Raw genomic sequence first — 21682 nt, forward strand, 5'->3', positions numbered from 1 at the left:
GTTCTCGACAATTCCTCTTCTCGGCTCGGGCCTTGGGCCCTGATGTAAAGTGGGCCAGGACCACAAATTATTAGACCCCACATATATAATTCAAGAAAAAATTCATTTCATTAAGTCATGTTCAATTGTCCTTTGAATTATGTTAATAACAATTAAATTGAAGAATAAATATTTAAGTATAATTGTAGATTTAGAATGAATAAAATGAAGCCGAATAATTTATGTAATAACAATAGAATAACTTTCACTTTTTATGTACCACACATAACATATTAATTTATAATATACGAATATATAATAATAATCATACCAAATGAAATACTTTAGGCTCCGTTTGGTAGAGTAGTTAAACAACACATTTTTAGTTTTTAAATAATATTATACATATTTCTACACACTTTTTCACCTACATATATTTTAAAAAAATACAAACAACGTTACTCAAAGAATTTAAGAACTTGTCCCAACTCTGTAAACAGAAAATACGCTTTATAACTCTTTATTAATCGTTAACCATGAACGTTTGGTGTAGAGTACAAATTTTGAGTTTGTGAGACTTGCGAACGCGATGGCAAACCTCGTTAGTGGGGTGAGTTTTTGTATTCGTTTCGAGGCAAAGCCCATCAGTGCCGATCCTGCGACAACCTTTGAAGGTTTTATGTTTGAGGACTTGTACTACCCTGGTAAAGTGTGGCCTCGTAGTTGTCGAATACTAAAGCCAACGGAGCTCATGGAGGATGAGGCCGGTCGTAGTTTCAAATTCTGGATATCACGTTGGAAACTAAACTCAAGCTGCTGGATTATTAACTTGATGCTTATTCTTTTTTTCTCTTTTTTTCTTTAAGGTGCTGTTTTGCTGTGGCATTTCTGCTACTCTCCTAGATCTTATTTTCAGTAAAAGGAAATTTATAAAGATTGAATTTTTTGCATTATCTGCAAGAGGAATTGATGAGTAGTTTTTCAACGATTTTACGATCTATGACACTGCAGTCATTAAGCCAATACAGCTTTTTCTATTGAGTGGTCATCCACTTTACTTTTGTATTGCAGGAATTACAATGAGTACGTAAGAGGCAAAATTTTAGGCCAATTATAAAATGCCACGTCAAAGTTTAGTGGCAAATTCTAAATTAATGTCATTAAATTAATTAAATTAGATAATGATATGTGTCATCCAAATTGACATCACATTGGCATACCAAAATTTGCCATATGTCATTTGACCCAAAAGATAAAGATAAATTTCCTATTTAAATTTTATGGACAATTATCTTTATTAAAATAAATAATAAATAAAATAAAGATAAATTTTTTATTCAAAATTGGTAGATAATTATCTTTATTAAATAAATTAAATAGAGATAATTATTTATCTTTGTTGATTATTATCTTTATCAAAATATGATATTTATCAAAATAGATAAATAAAGATAATTATCTTTAAGAAGAATTTGGGCCAATCAAAAGTCTACTACATACTTCCAAGTATAACAATTTGAAGTGGAGTTTATCCTTTACAATCACTATAAATAGAGGACATCCCTTCTCATTTTGAGGACCAAGTTTTCAAGAGGCCTAAGCTCGGGAGAAATTCTGTTTCAAGAAACTTTGAAGAACTTGAAGAACAACAAATCTCTATCAAGCTCAAGGCTAGAGATTTGTTGAGAAGACTGTTCAATCTATCTTCCAACCAAATTCAAGAAGATTTATTGTTCGAGTTCTTTGATGTTCTATTGGAATTAAGCTAAAAAGCCTCCATAAACCTCAACAAACCCAAATCTTTGAAGCTCAATGGATCAAGCCTCTAAAGCCCCGAAGAACTTCAACCCTAGAGCCTTCACATTCGAAGACTTGAAGAACAATAAATCTCTAATAAGCTCGAAGCTAGAGATTTATTGTGAAGACCGATCAATCCATCTTCCAATTAAAGTCAAGAGGTTTCTTGTTCGAGTCAAATTCAAAGAAGATAGAATCAGAGGGTATTCTTTTGTAAAAGAATCAAAATAGAGATTGTACTCATTATACATCAATACAAATTTATATTTGCAAACCATATTTCTTTTCAATCGTTTGATTTTCTACAATTGAGAAAAATTTGTGTTTACAGAGTAACTTTTATACCGAAAGTTATCTCTATCAAAAGTACTACTTACAACGTTTCCAATAACACACATATATATAGGGCCTTCAAAGTCTATAGAATTCCAAAGAAGAAATGAGTAGCATTATTCAATTGGCTATTGATTCAGTGCGGTGATGAGATGACCATCAAGACAAAAGCTGAATGCTATTGGTTTTCAAGTAAAAGTTGTAATGCTAAATGCTATTATTTACAAGTAAAAGTTGTAATGCTAAATGCTATTATTTACAATTACTGCAATTTGCGAACCTTTATACCATGACGGCATGACCTGTTTTCTTTCATGTTCTCCAAAGAACTTACATGTGACAGAAGGATTCAACATAACTAGTTCAAAACATTAACTTTGAGTATGAATCCGGACAGCAATATGTTAAATTGTTTATCAAGATGCAATTGGTTTACCTTCCCAGATCCTCCTGAGTTCAGTTTCATGCTAATATGTGTTAGACCTTCTACAAGCAAGCTGAGCTCTTCTTTATTGTTTCTACCTCCACCTTTTTATGTAGACTTTTTTTTTTTGGGGTGGGGGGTAAAAATATAGACTTTAACTTTACAAGGTTGCTATTGCAAAGATTCTCAATACTATACGTTTTTACATGATAGGGAGGGGGATTTGAATTTTGAACCCAAGTCATTTTCATTGAAAGCATTAGGCAATGCCATGATAAAAATACAAAGACTTATTAGTTGACTTTGCTATTGGGGTGTGTTTGACAAACCCACCAAGGGTAAGCCAATCTTAGAAAGAAGGCTTTTTAGTAATTCTCACAAGATGTTCAACTAGATATTCATCCATACCTATAGGAATTAGTTTGTAGCTCTATAATGAAATTCAATTCATAAAATCTTAAATCACTCCAACCCTGTAATAATTAGTAACATGTAACTGTAAATAACCCTCCTAATAATCAAAGTGATCGAGTTTAGGTGGCGTGGAGGGGGAGTATGGTGTGGGATAAGAAATTAGAAACGCGTGGGAAAATTGTGAGATGGCGTGGCATTGTTGGGTTTGAAATAAAAGTCCCTCCACAACTCCAACCTTATTTGAATTTGAAAACACACCCACGTTGTTGCCCTCCAAAAAAACAATAACTTAATAATAATAAACTCTAAAACACTTATTAGTAATTGAATCGCTACTACTGAGAGACAACCTTCGGCGTTTGCAAATTGCGAAGCGCGCTCTCCCTCTCCAATTCAAATCCAAATCCAAATTAACACTACTTTTACTACTAATCAAATCCCCAAAAACAAAGATTATCTCAACCCTAGCCCACCAGATCAACCAAGTTTCAATCTTTATCCCCGCATAGAACAATAACAAAGAGTCAAAGATTCATTTTTGTTCTTGACCCATTTGATATTTTCTCATATTTTTGTCAATTCTGAAGCCCACAAGCCAGATTTGTTTGTTCTGGTAAAAGGGTGTGAGTGCCAAAAGTATTGTGTTTGAAATGAAAACGAAGGATCATGGGGAGCGTTCTTTATTGATACACAGATCGGATTCAAAGGTTAGTTGGTCGGTTCCCTCTTGCTCTTGTGTTATTTTTGTTTCTTAGGTACATGTTTCTTATTTCTTGATTTTGGGTTGTTATAGATTGTGAGTGAGAAGCGGGGCAGCGCTGGATTCGAAGAAAAATGTGATCTTTCTCGTAAGCGGATTAAAATGCGAGATCTTGAATCAGTGTGTAGGTCTGAAGGCAAGTCTTATTTCAATCTTTGAATTTTCTTATTGGTTTTGGAAATTAGTGGAAAAAAGGGTCTTGATTGGTTAATATTGAGTCAGAAATGTATTGCAAAGAAGCTTAGTTGCTTAAGTTAATCATTTTTTGTCTAGGTTTCTAAATTGTAGCAGTATTTTGCACTCCTCTTTCAGTTGAATTTTTGCCCCTCCTGTGTATTCAATTTGGTGGACAATGAGCATTGCCAGTTTATTTTCTTCTGATTAAATAAGATATTTAGAGTTCTGATGAAGCAGTTTGTGCACTTAATCAAATTTTTTTTTTTTTTAACTACAATAGAAGTTGATCCAAAAAGAAAAGAGGAAGTTTTGAATTACAGATAATGATGTTTAAGCACGTTACATGGGTTGCATATTTGGTTTGATTTTGAGACACAAATATAACGTATGTACCCTACCTTTTCTGTTTCTTATGTTACTTTCTTGGTTTCCTATCTAGGACAGTGGATTTAAGCTGTTCAAAAGTAGTTAATTCTTGCATTTATGCCACAGGAATCAATGTCCATTTTCAAAAATCATTGAAAAACAAAGAGTTTGGTGATCAGTCTCCATTTGGTGAAGAAGAGATGTCCCAAGTTACCGAGGTGCCTGTAACATCTGACTTGGATGCTTCTCAAGCTGAGAAAACTGGAAATAACTTATTTCCAATAGCAGTCAATCTTGCCCATGGACCACTAGATCTCAATGCTGAAGCCTGTGCTGCCAAACATTCTGTCTTCAATGATACTCAGAAATGCGCTGAGAATTCTGGCAAACTATCTTTGCTTCAGAACCATGGGAGAGAAAATAACAATATTTGTGTAACCTCCAGAGGCATTAGCTTGGATCTTAATGCAGAAGATGTCTCTAGCTCTGTGAACCAGGACACATCTTATCCTTTCAAAATTCATGAACATTCAAAGTCAAGAGATGTCTCTGAGTGTGGGAGTACCGTGGAGGGAGATGAAGATCCACTACGGCGTTGGAGGGAGATGAAGCAAAATGGTTTTCTCTCATCTTCTCATGGAGGCATACCAATGCCAAAGCAACGGACAAGGAAAAGCAAAAGTGATGTGATCAAGAAAAAGATGGAGCTTGCAAAGAGAGAACAAGTGGACCGGTTCACTAAGATTGCTGCTCCTAGTGGATTGCTCAATGGATTGAACCCTGGGATTATAAACCATGTGAGAAACAAAAAACAGGTCCACTCCATTATTGAGGCCCTTGTGAGGTCTGAAAAACTCGAAAATGGCAAGGTTGGAAGCAAACATGCAGCTCAGCTAAATAGTGAAAGTACAGAAGCTGCCAACAGAAAGGACCTGGAAAATGTGGATGATTCAGGAACACAAGAAGTCAGCTTTTCTCATGATGATGGATCGTTATGTTCTTTGTCTGGGATCAGGCATACAAGAGGATATCCTGTAGCAATGAGTAAATCAGGCACAGGTGGACATTGTGATCCAAGTATGGTAGAGAGGATTTGTGGTAAAACTTGTGACTCAGACTCCACCCTTGTCAGTCAAGACTACATGCTAGAGCTGAAGTTATCATCATCAAATCAGGCATCCGAGAATGCTGGCCCTTTGCCTAATGAGGAATCAGCAGCAAACTTTGCCAGCTCTATAAAGGGTTAGTATACAATTTTCTTTACAACTTTGTTTCTTTGATTGCTTCAAATGTCTACTGCATTCTTTATTTCATTTTCACAAATTTAATTGAAAAATTAGAAAATGTTCTGCTGAAGAAATTTGTATTTTGTTGGGAGCATGGTAGTTATTTGAGTGTACAACAGGAAAATGTGTTAGTTCCACGGGTTATAAGTTGGATTGAAGATGAGGTGATATTATAGCAATTAGGCATAAGTATTTCAAAGTTATTAAAGTTGGGTTTAATGTGGCAATGAAAAAGAAAAAGCACCTCAGCTGATAATAATGCTTTTTTTTTTTTTGTCAGCTGCTGATGTTGCTTCTCAATGGTTGGAACTTCTTCATCAAGATATTAAAGGACGCCTTTCAGGTAATGCTCTTTTCACCACCGTGCAGGATCATTGTGAGTTTTTTTTATTTTTATTATTATTATTATTATTTTTTCCTCACCTGTTTGTGAGTGCTTTACTTACTTTTTTTTTTAATAATGTATATTGTTCTTCAAATACAGCATTGCGGCGTAGTAAGAAGAGAGTTCGAGCTGTAATTACTACAGAGTTGCCTTTCCTGATGTCAAAAGAATTCTCATTTAATCAGGAGAAAGAGAACTCTACTGATAAATTTTCTAATAGCGCGAGTGCTGACATGCATCATGCAAGATGGAGCACAATGTTTGATCAGATGGAGAAAGCACTTACTGAAGAAGAGAAACAACTTGTGAGTATATCAAAGTGATTGTTCTGTTTCATTTGCAGAATTATTCTGGCCATATCTGAAACAATGAAATTCCCACCCTTACTATCTGCCACATAGGCATGCTTTGTATGCTCTGTCAACAAACTTGGGACACACAATTTACCTTATGTGAATCTTTTCTCCAACTATTTGGCTTCTTCTTTTTCTTTCTTTTCTTTTCTTTAACCTAACAATTCTTGCCTTTTTAAGGGGGGGGGGGGGGGGGGGGGGAAACCTCAATTTGCTCAATGGAAAACTAGGAATGAATTTCTGGCTAATTAACTGCTTTATGATCATGAATTTCAGGAAAGTTGGTTGAACCAAGTAAAAGAAATGCAGCTGCATTGTGACCAAGGCCTGCAACATGTCCACTGGAATGTGCCTTTTGGTTTGAAACTGCTCGGAGCATCAGAAATTGACCCCAGGTAAAGCGTATTATAATTGCTGCTGTTATGATCTACCTATTTTACTAGCTAGATGTACTAGTGGTACGTTACACACCATATTTTTCAGCTCCAGTAGACATTACGTTATATATATATATATATATATTTATATATATATATTGTATTCCTCATTCCAGTGTGCATTTTTTAAAAGGAGAGAAAAAGGAGGAGAATACCTATCAGGCTATCACCACTTTAAATTATTTTGAGTCTGAGAAGATTTCCTAGGTTATAGCATGTTTCTATCTTGAAGTTAGCAAATATGACAAACGTAATTTTTCTACATCTGTTGGAAAGAGTAGATTGAGCTGTACTTATTATGCATTTAACTTCATATTGTTTCCAGAAAATTTCTCACAGAACTTCAAAGATAAGTGCTCAGTGGAAAGCCAAAGCTCTTTTTCTATTAAAAACATGTTAAATCAGTAACCAAATTGAGTCTTAGGAGTTCAAGTGTAATGATTTCTACCATATTTGGATGTACCACAGCCAAGAGTTCACCCCATGCTAAGCCAGCACAATTTGTTTCCAACTTGTATAAAAAAATGTGAATATGTGCTTTCCTTTCTGGCAGTAATTTTGGTTGTATCACAGCTTCCTTGAAATTTTCTTAATTAAATTTACACATTTTTTTCTTCTTTCTGATTTTTTTGAGTTGTTTTCTTTTCTTTAAAGATAGATAAAGGCTTTGCTGCTTAACAAAGAACTGACTTCTTTGGTCAATTGCATATTTTGTTTTGCTAACATGCCATGATCTCATCATTGAAGTCAGAATTGTAATTCTAGCAAGTTTATGTCCATATTGTATCGGGTTGTTGTAAGCTTTCCCTAATAGGTTATTCTTGCATTTCATTATAGTACTGTGGAAATCATAAGCACATAAAACAGTGGCCTTTATAATTCTAGATCTAATTTATACTTGTCAACAGGTTAATTTTCAGTATAAACTGCATTTCATGTGTGGGAATTACTAAATTTTTTCATGGTCTAACCCTTCCATTTTCAACTCCTTTTTTATATACGTTGAAGTTTCACAAAGAAATTATGCCCCTATTTGTCGGTCTTAGATTCTAAATAAGTATGTCAGTATGCCTCTTGCCTACATCACAGGAGTTGTATATTAGAACTGTTTAAAAGGAAAAAAAAAAAAAAAAAGTTTCTGTTGGGAAACCTACAATTGGTACACTACTCCATGTATAGTGTGGTGGCTGTGGTCAGGGGGTATTCCCTTAGGTCCACGAGTGAATTGGCCCAGCAAATTTGAAAAAAACAACAAACAAACCAAAAAAAATGAAACTGTTGGATCTCAGTCAGTTCTGGTTGTGGATCGTCTTTTACTCCTATGTAAGTTTGCTCATGCTTTGTGGAGTGAGGTTTTCTTATGTTTGGGGTTTAGTGGGTGATGCCGAGTACAATTGTCTCTCTTCTTTTTGCTTGGAGGAATTGGTTGGGGAATTATTCTTCAAATGTTTGGAATATGGTAGCGGTGTGTCTTATGTGGTTAGTATGAAAGGAACGCAATGCCCAAATTTTTGAGAACATTGAATGTCCTATTGATTTGTTGAAGGCTTCACTAGCTAGGACTTTATTTGAGTGGTCTTGTATTTGGGGTCTCACACATTGTATTTCCTTGTCTGATTTCATTATTTCTATTAGATTTTCCATTTGATTAGATTGTATTTTTTGCATTGTTGTGAGTTTAGTAGTTTACAATAGTAAACACATTGCACTTTTGCTATCTATAGAACTTTTATTACCTATAAAAAAAAAGTCAGTTCTGGTTGTGAAGATTTTAGTCCCTAGTTTTACAATTTTATCATTTTATTCATTTTGCAGATCAAGAAAAGTGGATAGCTCAGAAAGGGAACTAGCAGTTATGGCTGCTGCAGCTTCCATTTACTCGACATCCAATTTTTTATTGTCAGAGAATGTATGCTGTTTCTGATTTTAACTACAGTCTTTTCCCCTGTCTAGTTATATTGACTCTTCTCCATGATACTAGGCCTTGATAAACCTCCATGTGCATTAAACAGCTAATTAGTAGGTCTTTGAGATTGATAAGCCTCTTCTGAGTTGTTGAGCTGTGTAAGACTAGAAGAGATTTTTTTTTTTTTTTTACTTGATATCCTTTGGCAATGTCTGGTAGTTGTAACTCTTAACTGAATGAATTAAAATTTTTTGTGGGAATATTTTTTTTTCATTGTTTTTCTGGATAGAGAACAACTGTTGGTGAATTTCAGATTTCTAATGCACTTCCTCTTGGCAATATTTTGTACTGTAAATGTATTCACTTATTGGATTTGCCTTTTATGAGAATTTTACTTCATCAATTACTAGCTTTTCTTCTGTTTGTTGGGGTAACAAATATTTTTATCCATTGTTGCAAAATGTTCATTGAAAAGTATAAAGAAAGGCTCCTATGCTGGGGATATAGGTTGGAAGAAATTTTCACCAAAATATCAGAATGTCATTTCCCTATCCTTCTATATCTTGGCCTACGTAGCAGCAAGCTCCTTGTCGTAGTCCAAGGCACTTCTTCACTCATATATAGTTGAACAGGATGGATGACTTGTGAATTTTAATTACTTAAAGACACTATCGACCATTGCAAATAAACTGAGAAGCATTCCAAATGCTCCAGACCTCAATGCCTCTATCTTACATGTTTAAATGGGGCTTTTTGCCACGAATTCTCCGTAGATTCATGACTTCTCTTTATTGGTTTCCTTGTGAGCATTGATTGCAGTTGACAGTTGAAAAAAGTTAAATCTGGTATCAGTCTTGTTTTCACTTGTAATTTGCATGAGTCCTCATATGCAAGCTCACAGCAGACAGAGAGAGAGAGCAAAGGCCAATGGCCTTTGGAGTTTGGACTAAATACTGCCTCCACTCATAAAAATGGAATAGAAGTGAAATGGACAGTCTATTTCAGAGTTAAAGATTACAATTCCTGTATCTAATAGTGTTTAGGATTGGGAGTAAGAGTTTGAGATTTAGCCTCTCAAAAAAAACAAAGGCTTAAATTTATTTACCAATCACTTCTTTTAAACCTCTTAAACGTGGGAGCTTTTGTACACTAGCTATAACATTTATCTAATAGTGTGTAGGACGTTACATCAATTAAATTTTAAAATGATGATTATCCAAAAAAAATAAAATAAAATAAAATCATCTAGATACTCTTAAATTTGTAATATTTAATTTGAATAATAAAATAAATTCATTTCATGGTATTTATATAAGTTAAAATTTAATATTTATTGTTGTTACGCTCTTATTAAATTATATTAGCGTAGCATTTTGATCCACTTTAGTCAATTTTAATTGTAAAATCTATTGGCAAATAATTAAATGATTTTGTTCAAATCTATTAGTACATGAAATCATTTAAGCTCTTTTAAAATTAATATTAATCAAACAATAAGATCTTTTAATTAATGCATCTTATGAATGTTTTCATTTAAATTTTTAATAGTTAAAAGAACATTTAAACAATATCATTTATTTACTAAATTTTTTACAAAGTTGCATAATTGGTTAGTGTCACATCAACAACATAATTAAAAAAAATTAATTATTTTTTTAGTGATACTGTAATTAGTACAAGTTAATCTATATAATATCTAGTAGCTAAAGTGTAACATTTTGATTTATTTTAGTCCATCTCAATTGTAAAATCTAATAATGAATAAATAAATGAGTTAATTTAATTATTTTGTCCTAATCTATTAGTACATGAAGTTATTTAAGCATTTTTTTTTAAATTAATATTAATCAAACAATAAGATATTTTAAATAATGTATCTTGCAAATGTTTTCATTTAAATTTTAAACAGTTAAAAGGAACATTTAACCGGTATCATTTTTTAACTAATAAATTTACAAAGTAACATGATTGGTTAGTTTCACATCAACAACATAATAAATAAATTCCTAATTATTTTTTAAGAAATGATATATTCACAACAAATCTTAAGTAGAAGATTGTTACTAGTTGTTATGGGTGGGCAAAAAAGTAATTTAAATTATGGATTCAATTTTTTATGAGGAACAAGATTAAGCAGTTATCATCTATGATTTGATATAAAAATATTGTGGACGTAACACTCTTCTTATTTATTATTGTTGTTATTATTGTTATGACTCCTTTTGAGCCAGGATAATATAGCATATCAGTCCACTTTGGTCCATTCAATCCAATACCATCCACTTTGTTTTGCTTTTGTTTTGGCAAGTCATATTTCCTCATTTCCTAACTAGAGAGACTCTGCCGCCAAAGGCACTTCCGACCCTCACTCTGGCCAGATTAACTACAAAAGCGACTACCCCACCTGGAAAGTCCTTGCATGGCAGTAGCGTGCCACTCAGCTTATGCTAATACATAACCACTCTAACAGGCGCCAATATCCCAAGAATAGATTCAAGAGTGGCAACTAATTTTGAAAATAGAAGAGGCATGGAAAAAAGACAACTACTGGTGTGGAACAGGTTTTTGTGGCCATTGAGTCAAAAGGGAACAAAATCTTCACCAGAAGTAAAAGCAGCAGAGCAATGAGCAAGAGAACTGCCAAACTCATGTCCATCCAAGAGGGATATACTCAAGCCAAGAAGGCAGGCTATGACAGACTGATCCTACTGCTGCCAACAAAGGACCTGCAGAACACCATCACAAGGAGATTCCAATGCATGTTGGAGGACATTACACAGCTAGGAGGAAGGCACTCTCAACAACAGTATTTCTGGTGCCACCACCTATCCTACAGGAGGCCTACACCTTAGCTGACTTGCTAATAAGAACCGTATAAATGCTTTCTGGATGTATAATATTTGAACCCCGCTTTGCTTGCTCTTCTACAATGGTACCAAACAAAAAGCGTGTGAGAGAGAGAGAGATGGAGAGAGGGATTGTCACGCCAACAAACTGAAGCAGCAATTGATCTTATAAACCAAAATTGATTATATGACATTCATTTTCCTTTTATACACAGGCTTCACTTGAATACAACAATTGCTCACATAATTAAAGCAAAGATGACTAAACGTTCCTAACTCAAATCTCATTCAGGTTTCTCAGATCAGCAGTAACATGGCTTCTATAATTTACAAGACCCGTATATCATGATATTCTGTCACAAGAATTACAATAATACAAGCACAAACAGAACCCTCTTCCTTGATAAAGTTAGATTAAATATTTGAAACGTGGCATATTGGTAACCAAGTAAGAATCACACTTCACTTTTGCCCATTTGGAATGCTGCAGCTCTAGAGCCAGTTTGGAGCCATCTTGCTTGACATTGTCTTTGAGGATGGGTCATCTGGAACCTTAGAGAGTGAGCGATATTGCAATTTTACACTCTCTGCATTGTCCAATGTCTTCACGACATACCTATAAATAAGATTCATGTCAGTAACAAAAGCAAATTTCAAATTTATTTATTTTCTCTCTTTCCATTTAAACACAAGCGCTATTCTAGTAAATGCTCACTGATGAGCCGAAAGGAGCTTAAGCCAAGGGAATCTAGTTCTCTCTCTGATCTCTCACCCCCATGTTTCTCTTCAACCTGATTCTATCTATTTTGATTTAGAATAAAAAATATCAATCAAAAGACCTACTTTAAATGATGTTTCTTTGACTTCGTTCCCCAAAACTGTGACCTGTTTTAAGATACTGAATTTCAATCATACCATGACAAGTACAAAGAACACTATCCATTGTAAGACAATTATCACAGCAGAAAGAATATCGAACTCAACCAAATTCTTCTTCAACATCAAAATGCCTGCAGCAAATCAGTCAAAAGTTGAAACTAGCTGGCTGCAGCACCAACTCAACATTCTTTTTTTGATGACATGGAACCTCACCAAGGCAGGGTCCTTTGGATCCACCCCCGGGCATAAAACCATGGATACACAAGTAACATGACCCCACCCACCAGAACCTTGTATTAAGTAATCCAAAGGAACTCCTAGTAGGGATTGAACCCAGTCTGGGTCTACAGTTCATCCCAAGCCTCCAACCACTAGGCTGCATCCTGACGAGTAACACCAACTCAACATTCTTCCAGAATTCCATTAATACATTATAAGAGTAGGTGCTTACTACACTATATCATACTATGTGAGTAGTACATTATGGAATACCAAACTCCCAGCTCAGCAATGTATCGATCCCAACTATTTTGGGTCAATAAAGAATTCTTCCTTGTTCTTCAGCTCTATATAGAGCCATAACCTCCATTAGATCTTTAGCATTGAAATTCAGACACGTCACATCAAGATAGATGTTTTAATCAATATTTCAAATCTTACAATCTGTAACAAATGGAAGGGTTGAGAAGTGGGCAAGTGTCTAACCATCCATTCAAGCATTGTGTTGTTACAATAGCCTCACGTCCAACAAAGCGCTGTGGTGTCCTTTTGTTTCCCTGATACATTTTCCCTCCAATTATTAGTTTCAAGAAACTAATAAACAAGAATTACAGTAAAAGATTGTGCCTTTGAGTGCCATAAAATAGAACCTTTATAATAACCCTGTCTGTCACTGCAAATGGAAATTGTACACCTCTACCCCTAGGAGGATCCATGAGAGTTGAATCACCATAACCACCCTTGTCCTACAAAAAAACAAAACAAATATTTTAGAGGAAATTTCAAGGACAAGTTAACGATTAGAGGCCAGGCTGTCCACTCTCCAGTCACAAGAGAATGATCAAAGACAGCAACAAGCTCCAGAGATGCATTTTGAAAAGACACACCACCCAGATCAAATTACAGAAGTTAAAGCACAGAATTAGGGTGCAAGCCTGCATGATAAAACTACAACCCAGCTCAGATCAAATTGCATAGGTTTACAAAAGAAAACTAGGCCAATGGTTTTATACAGTTCCTTTTGGAAAACAAGGAAATTTAGATGTTGCTCTCTCTCAATCACATACACAAACTTAGGATGCTATAAAATTTGAGCCGTAAAAAAGACTAACCTGGTCAAACCTTTCTCTTCTTCTTTTGGATGAGCGATAAAACTGTAACTCTTCTTCCCGGCGGAATGCCTGCACAGCAGCTCGCAGAGCTGAACATGTAAATCCAACCAAAAACAAAAGAATAAAATAATTAGAATAATTAACCTACTAACATTCTAAGCTTGACTAAAATGCACTCCTTTTTATATGCTTGGGTTTGAACTGTTACTGACCCAAATTCCAATTCTGGCCACCTCATGAATTGTGAATGTTTCATTCTCATGAAGGATTTCACAAAAACTTAATGCTGGCTCCTAATAAATAAAATTAAAAAGGATTCAAATCTCGCCTCTAGAATTTGGGCTCCTTTCATCCCTCCCTTTTTAGGATCATCATATATCATCTTTATCAAAGTGGATATTACATCATGAATTCTTCCAGAAACATCAAGTACTACCTCTGGAGCTTTAGCAGCAAATCTAGACATCTGAAGTCACATTGATATAAACCTTTTCATTTGGTAATTGGTACAACAACAAAGATAGTTGTTGGTCAGATAAAAGTGTCCACGTGGCAAGCTTGGAACCATAACACAGGTGTTGCCCTAGCAATTAAGTCAGACATGCATACATTTTTTTTATTGGTAAGTTACACACCCACTGGGTCCTGAACCCATGACCTCACCCACCACCTAGAACTTATAAGAAGAGGATTTGCCAGCTCAGCTACAGCTCATTGGCAAGTCAGACATGCATATATTATTTCCCAGAACACAAAAAAGGCAAATATGGCTGTCCAACTGGAGGGTTTGTAAATTCATGTTGATGCACAATAAAACAGAGATTTGACAAGCTTCTATGACAGAAATTTAGACTTACAGAGATTTGGAGCTATTGAGTCTTCTGAAACTGAGTGAGAACAAGTGTAGCAAACTTTCTGAAGAGGCATCATAAGATTTAATCAAAATACTATATGATGAGCACAATTAGGAGAAATGGCCAGTATTGCTGATCCCCTTAAAAAATCTCCAACACGGGAAGTTAGATGTGCACAAAATTAGTTAATCCACACAAATTAAATACATAATGTTAAATTACCAATTCTCCCAAAAGCTTAAGCTATTAGGAAATGGTGAGTTTAATCACTTAACCATAATTCTAACACATAACAGCAAGCAAAAAATAAATGCTTGAGCATTGCAAATATAGAAGATCACTCTATAATTTAATATTGTAACACTAAAAGAAAAGTATCCATAAAACATGGCTCAGAATGATCAAGATGGACAGCAGTTGATTTATAGAGGGGAGAAAAGTGGCTCTTTTAGATAATAAAATAAGTCAATCTTACACACTGTTATACTATGAGCAAGTAAGGCTTTTTGATACATTTGCTCACATGTACACCTCAGTCAACAATTTTGCAAGAAAATAATCATTAACAACATAATCATAAATCACCATGACAAATTGAAGAGAACACTCATATCAGTGGTGAATTTCAAAGTCAAATACCATTTTGCTGTGACTTCTACTTTCTCTGCTCTTATATGCCATTAAGATTTAATGCACAGCAATTTTCACCCATCTCCAGATATTATGTATAACTTTCAACAATATTTGACAACTGGTAATTCAAAAAGGAATTTGCTGAAAACTCACCATTCTAGTAACATGCTGTATTCCCCCACCACCAAAGGAATGTCCACAAGGCAATATCATTGCATCATCCATAAGAGCTCCACTGAATAATGAAAAATCAAGTATAATGCATTAGCTATTACTTATTATAGTAATCATGACATGATTAATTTGAGGCCAAAAGACATATTCACCAGAAAACTTATGCACAGTGTGACATACCTACATTCAAATGTAAATAAAATTGGATCGTATTTGTTATAAAATAGCTCACAAAATGATATATTTCACCATATAAAGATCAAAATTTAATCCAGGGAATTGGTTTTCAGTGCCCAAGTGAACATGCCAGAAAATATGATTGAACCCCTTCTACCATCAAATTAATCTCCAGTAGTGTAAATCGTATATAATGGCATTTCACCAAGGATGTGAATATAAGTTTTGCACAAGCATGACACAATAACATTTACAAAATAGTTTTCAATACAAAAAATATTATCGCTCTATATGGCCAGTAATACATTATACATAGAGTAGAGCAACAAAATAAACCAGCTGATTATGAAAAAGCGAACTTACTTGACAGGGTCTGAGAGAATAGCCCTCAGAGACTCTCCTGACTCACTTGAACACGAAACATCCCTTCTCCCACTAAACCCACAACCATTGTCCATAACTACATCCTTGTGCCCAGAAGCAGAAGCAGTCTCAGTACCCTGCAAATACTGAGAATAATACAACTCCCCATCAGGCTCCGCAATAGTTACCGCATTTTGGTAACTCACAAGCCTTCCTTGCTGCTGCTGATGATGATTCTCGCTCATGGCGTCATTTGCAGACTGACCCACATTCCCATCTTTCCCCAAAATCTCTCTACTCGACCCTATTAACCAATTGCCATTATCATTTAGCACCAATTAACAACCTGAAATACCAACAAAATTCCCAATTTCCTTTGTTTTTGGAAAGTAAAAATTGGAAATTTTCTTCAGTTTCTTACCAAAAAACTCGACCCTAGCACCCAATTAGCATTTAGGACCAATCAACAACCACCTCAAAAGACCAGTGAGCTGTAGCTCAACTGGCACCTCCTCCCCTTGCAAGTGCTAGGTTGAGAGTGAGGTCATGGCTAAGTCCCACCAGGTGGGTGTGTAACTTACCAAGAAATAAAACCTCCAAAAACCAACTAAAATTAACCCCCCCTCCTCCTTTTTGTTGGAAAAGTAAATTTCCATAATTTTTACCAAAATTCTCGAGCCTTAAGTCCCCAATTACTATTAGCACCAATAAAAACCAACAAAATTCATAATTTATTTTATTTTGGGAGGGAGAGGGGACTAAATAAAAATAATAATTCTTGCATTTTAGAACTCGACCCAAGTATCCAATCAGTATGAGCAGCAATTAACAACTTCAAAAATCCCATATTTAGAAAGTAAAGAGTGAAAAATAAAGAGAATTTCATACCAAAAGCGGAATGGTGCTTGGCTTTCCCATTTCCCAGTTTGTCTGCAGCACCATGCACACTGCCACTACCACTATTAGCATTAGCATTAACATTAGTATTATTAACCTTATTGCCAGCGTTGTCGTTATTGTTATTACTGTTGTTGTTGTTGTTGGTTTCATCAACCCCAACGACTAGTCGTTCAACCTCGCCATCAGGGTCACCGTCATCGCCCTCATCGTCGTCGTCATCATCATCAACGTCGTCGTCGTCGTCGTCTTCATCGGAGCTGGGAGTGGTGGCTCCGCCGCCGTTACCGTCCCACTGACGGCGATGAGCGAACAAGCTGTTGTTGTTGCGGCGGAAGTCAGTGGTGGAGGGGGGCTGAGGGGTGGTGAAGAAGAGCTTGTCGTCGATGTAACCGGAGAGCTCGCGGGTGGTCTTGGGGTGGTCCTGGAGTCCGACGCGGCGCTGGTGATGATGCTGAGGTGGGGCGGAGGCAGCGGCGGCGGCGGCGGAGGAAGAGGAATATTCGAAGACAAGTTGGGAGTTAAGACCGTTGGAGTGAGACTGAGAGGGGACCATTCCTATTTCTTCGGAGGACATGTTTGGGATTTTAAAAATTAACTAAATTAAATTTAGGATTGAGAATTGGGGAGGCATGATGTTTTTTTGATGTGTAAATGTAATCAGATAATTTGGGAACTAGGGTTTTCCGATTTGAGCTGTGAGATGATAGCTGTGAGTGTGACGAGTGTGAGAGAGAGAGGGAGAGTGGGTTTCAGTGGAAATGGTGCGCCACCTTATTCTTTTTTTGGTGAAGATTGAATGGGATTGGGGGATATGGGCTTTTGTAAAGATAAAAGAGAAGATTATGCTCAAATTATGGAATAAAATCCTTATTATTATGTTATTGAGTATCAAGTGTCAACTATGTGTCAGTTTAAACAGTACTTAAATTTGTATTGTAATCTTATCAAAAAAAAAAATTTGTATTGTAATTTTTTTTTTTTTTAATTTTAATAGGGAAAATGTTTGGAGAAATATAATTTTGTATGGACTTAAATTTTAGAATCTAAAACCAATTTTGCTACTGCTGTGTGATAGTAAATAAATCATATAAAATACTAGCATGGGCTTTCTCATAATCACCTCAAGGCTGAATTACATTTAAAATGCAATATATATAAGCTTATCTTATATTTTTAAAATTTTCAATTTTTTTTATTTCTTAATTTCCTTTTGTTAGAAAAATAAGCTTATCTTATATGTTATCATAACTATCTTATCCCTTTTGTGTTTAAAATTATGGATTTATTTTAAATATAATTACCTCCTTAATTATTTCAAATTATTAGGAATTTTTTTATTTTGAAAATTCTAAGCTTATTTCTAATCTCTCTGTTGGAATGTGTCAATTGAGCTATAAACTTATCTTATATGTTATCATAACTATTATATCCCATTCTCTTTGTGCTTACAATTATGGATTTATTTTAAAATATAGTTACCTCCTTAAATATCTCAAATTTTTAGGGATTTTTTATTTTGAAAATTTTAAGCTTATTTCTAATCTTTATGTTGGAATATGGCAATTGAGCTGTAAGCTTATCTTATATGTTATTGTAACTATCTTATCTCATTCTCTTTGTATTTACAATTATGGGTTTATTTTAAAATATAATTACCTCCTTAATTATCTCAAATTTTTAGGAATTTTTTATTTTGAAAATTCTAAGTATATTTCTAATCTCTATGTTGGAATGTGTCAATTAAGCTATAAGACTATTAGTAAAAATTATAAGATCATCATATTATGTGTTTTAAAATTCAGTTATTTTATTTCTAAGTATTTAATTAATCAAAATCCACTTTCTTCTTATAAGGTTTAATTGTATAGATGGGCCAATGACTATGTTGGTCTAATGGCACCTCTCTAGATCGTAGTACCTACTACCTAGGGGATGTGGGGTTTTTTTTTTTTTTTTTTTTTTTTTTTTTTTTTTTTTTTTAATTCAAGAACCAGGGAATGGGGTATATTTAGTAGTTATGTCTTTCTCAAAAAAAAAAAAAAAGTAGTTATGTATATTTCTAAACCAAAAATAAATAAATAAAAATTGCATAGATGGAATCCCTTATATAATGTGTGCTTGGATTAGTTTCTTAAAATAAGTAAACACTTTTTTTTAAAAAAAAATTCACTATTACTTTCCTGTCTAAGGTGATTTAAGAAGGGAACTTATTAATTAATTGAACAAAAAGATATAAAAAAATTAATAAAAAGAGAGGTTTAAGAAAGAAAGTAAGAAGAACATTTCTGCTATGCTATTTCATAATATGGATTGGGCTGTCTTTTATAACGTTGCTTGCTTTGAACTGCACCGGACACCATGTGCATATATGGATTGCGGCCCAAGGTAACAAACCAGCCAGGCCATTCTCTAGCATTGGTGCTTGGTGACCCCAACTCCCCAGGGCACTGCCCAAAACCAACACAAGGGACCCAATTTGGTTTTTAGGGCCCGTTGGCTCAAAAAAATAGATTTAATTTAAGAGATCAGTTCGGGTTGCACGAGCAGCTTTTGTTACACCCAAATGCATTATGTTTACTATGATAATTCATTTATAAATCAATTCCAGTCCCAACCAAAGAAGTAAATTGTGAAAGTTGTGTGATTGTATGTGATGATTGTATGATGAGTGGAAGTTCAACCTAACGGCTTATGTCCATAGTGGAAAGCCCTTGACGGCTATATATATTATATTATATTAAGTACTTATATTACAATAATCTCAATGTAGGGTTTCCAAAAAAAAAAAAAAAAAACTCAATGTAGGGTTTTTATACTAGAGAGTATTTGACTAACCCTGGGTTAACTATAGACTAACTTAAGGTTAATATGTTTGTTCTACAAGTACACGAGCTTACAATTGATTGGGGTCACTTGGGCTATAATATGTCTAACATAAATAATTCGGACTAATGTAAAACAATCCAACATGGAAAAAAAAAAAATGTCAATCAATGTTAAATCTATCAAGTGCATGTCAAATAGAGAAATGATTGAGCTGATTTCAAGAACTCTTCAATTGCTTCACAAATTCAAACTAGAAAAGAACGGATTATTAGATCAAGAAAAAACAGGTTATGAGATTAAAATATGAGTTGAGTTTATCGTACTTTTTGATGATGCCTAAAACGGTAGATTGGTGAAAGCAAAGTTTGGTCTATAAAAAAAAGTTGTCAATGTCATCTCTTTGAAATTTAAAGGGTACTAGTATTTGTCTTCTTATCATGAATCTTTTTCTAGCAATGTCTTAACGTCAATTTGAAACAATGACATGAGGTTTAGGGATACCATGTCAGCTCTCTCTCTCTCTCTCTCTCTCTCTCTCTCTCTCTCTCTCAATGAGGTGGGTGACAAAGATTGAAGTGTGAACTGTCTCTCTTAAAATAATTTGTGCATTTTTTATAGTATTACTAGTGAAGAAAGGTCATTTAACATGTCGTCTCCAGAATACAACAAGCCAGCTGCACCAATTTTTAATTTTGACCCATCCTATACTCAAAAATAAAATGCTTTCTTTTTGTTGGTTTAATGAATGGAAGGATGTAGGAGGGTACATGGCTATGGAAGGATTTTAGAAAGAAGCTTGCATTTGAGTGATAAGAAGAGATGATAAGTGTGTGCTGTTTATAAGCTTAGGAGAGAAAGAAACCTAAAGTTTTACGTAAATGACACAATCTTAACTCACCCAGTAATAACCTATTAAAAAAAACCCAACACTTAGGGCTTGTTTGGTTAATTTTTTACCAACTCCACTCTATTTCTCCTCTCTCAATATCAATCCAAACAGGCTATTAGTTGAATAACATGATAAAAATGGGTTATCAACCTTTGTAGGTTTTTATAACAAGTATAAAGAAGTGAATTACCACTCATGACATTAGGGGTTTATAACAACGGGTACAATGAAGTGAGTTACCACTCATGACATTAGGTTCAAGAGCATTTTTATTAAAATACTACAACATACATAGGTGAAGTAATTTTTGGCAGTCAATCATCCTTGAATTAGCTTCGTAAATAATTCTCCAAAGTAGCACTAGGTCTTACATTCAAAGTTGATGATTTTGAGTGAATTTATATCGTCAGCTCTGCTCAAATAGTTTTCTTGGAAGAGGTTTCAAGAAACTGCAACTGGGCAACTGCATATATATATATATATATATATATATATAAAGCAAACTTTAATCATTAAACCAAACTAGAAGCCAAGTCCAACTTCCAGGCACCCAATACAGAGGGAGGCAAATAGGTAATTACATAATTACTTCATGTGCATAATTAATTACATTAAGTAGAGTGGGCATATATTATATTGGAAGAGGAGCTGTGTCCTTCCATACATCAATCCAAACATCATGTGCACTCAGGACTAAATTACTATGCGCTCTTAACAAAAGTTGAGGAGGTATCATTTTGTCCATCAATAAAGCAAGGACCCAAGATTAACTATTTATTAAAAAAAAACACACACACACAGGACAGGATCGAAAGTTGTCGAGTGCATATGCTGCACTTTCTCTTCATCTCAGTAGTGCTTTATGTCCTTTTTATTGCTTTTTATCTCTGCTAAAGATTGAATGAAACGCCACTTTCTGTTTCAGTGCTGCTCCTCTTCTTTGTAAAGTACTTGCGTGCAAGATTTAGATTTTAAAGTTGAACCTCTAAAATTCTTGATCTCGTTTATGAATGCAAATTGCAAAGCGTTATTAGTTGGTTAATCTAATGAGAGGGTTGCCATATCATATGTGTATCGGACACTAATAACAGATACAATAATTAAGCACTAGCAAGTAGTATTATGAAAGAGTAGGTATTTTTCTTTCTGTCACTAGCATCCGGATATCAATATAATTAATGTGACTCATCACT

The 21682-nt window shown here is 34.5% G+C and overlaps 2 protein-coding genes across 3 annotated transcripts; one reads left to right on the forward strand and one right to left on the reverse strand.

Annotated features, from left to right (window-relative positions):
• The first annotated feature begins 3089 nt into the window (after window positions 1-3089).
• Window positions 3090-8957, forward strand: LOC115958249. 2 transcript variants are annotated; one of them, XM_031076650.1, is made up of 7 exons: window positions 3090-3654; window positions 3741-3843; window positions 4377-5492; window positions 5817-5879; window positions 6021-6226; window positions 6551-6669; window positions 8527-8957. In XM_031076650.1, the coding sequence occupies exons 1-7, from the start codon at window positions 3598-3600 to the stop codon at window positions 8633-8635; spliced, it is 1773 nt and encodes a 590-aa protein (XP_030932510.1). In that variant the 5' UTR covers window positions 3090-3597; the 3' UTR covers window positions 8636-8957. The 2 variants fall into 2 exon arrangements, with proteins under 2 accessions (XP_030932510.1, XP_030932511.1); XM_031076651.1 differs by lacking the exons at window positions 3090-3654; window positions 3741-3843 and adding an exon at window positions 4187-4269.
• Window positions 8958-11623: 2666 nt separating this feature from the next.
• Window positions 11624-17591, reverse strand: LOC115955611 (U-box domain-containing protein 62-like). Its single transcript, XM_031073807.1, has 8 exons — window positions 16763-17591; window positions 15875-16178; window positions 15314-15395; window positions 14531-14588; window positions 13674-13762; window positions 13212-13307; window positions 13048-13118; window positions 11624-12079 (listed from the first exon to the last, which is right to left on the reverse strand). The coding sequence occupies exons 1-8, from the start codon at window positions 17346-17348 to the stop codon at window positions 11956-11958; spliced, it is 1410 nt and encodes a 469-aa protein (XP_030929667.1). The 5' UTR covers window positions 17349-17591; the 3' UTR covers window positions 11624-11955.
• Between the last annotated feature and the right edge of the window lie 4091 nt (window positions 17592-21682).

Source organism: Quercus lobata, chromosome 8, assembly GCF_001633185.2.
Source record: "Quercus lobata isolate SW786 chromosome 8, ValleyOak3.0 Primary Assembly, whole genome shotgun sequence".
Classification (NCBI taxonomy): Eukaryota; Viridiplantae; Streptophyta; class Magnoliopsida; order Fagales; family Fagaceae; genus Quercus; species Quercus lobata.

What these genes read in the sequence shown, in the direction of transcription:
- LOC115958249 (XM_031076650.1), top strand. Translation starts at nt 3,598, where the DNA reads ATGAAAACGAAGGATCATGGGGAGCGTTCTTTATTGATACACAGATCG. An exon ending in ATCAGTGTGTAGGTCTGAAG is followed by an intron (nt 3,844 to 4,376) that starts GCAAGTCTTATT and finishes TTTATGCCACAG; the next exon opens with GAATCAATGTCCATTTTCAA. An exon ending in TATTAAAGGACGCCTTTCAG is followed by an intron (nt 5,880 to 6,020) that starts GTAATGCTCTTT and finishes CTTCAAATACAG; the next exon opens with CATTGCGGCGTAGTAAGAAG.
- LOC115955611 (XM_031073807.1), bottom strand. Translation starts at nt 17,348, where the DNA reads ATGTCCTCCGAAGAAATAGGAATGGTCCCCTCTCAGTCTCACTCCAAC. An exon ending in TACAGCATGTTACTAGAATG is followed by an intron (nt 14,589 to 15,313) that starts GTGAGTTTTCAG and finishes ATGCCTCTTCAG; the next exon opens with AAAGTTTGCTACACTTGTTC. An exon ending in CAGACAGGGTTATTATAAAG is followed by an intron (nt 13,119 to 13,211) that starts GTTCTATTTTAT and finishes AAAATGTATCAG; the next exon opens with GGAAACAAAAGGACACCACA.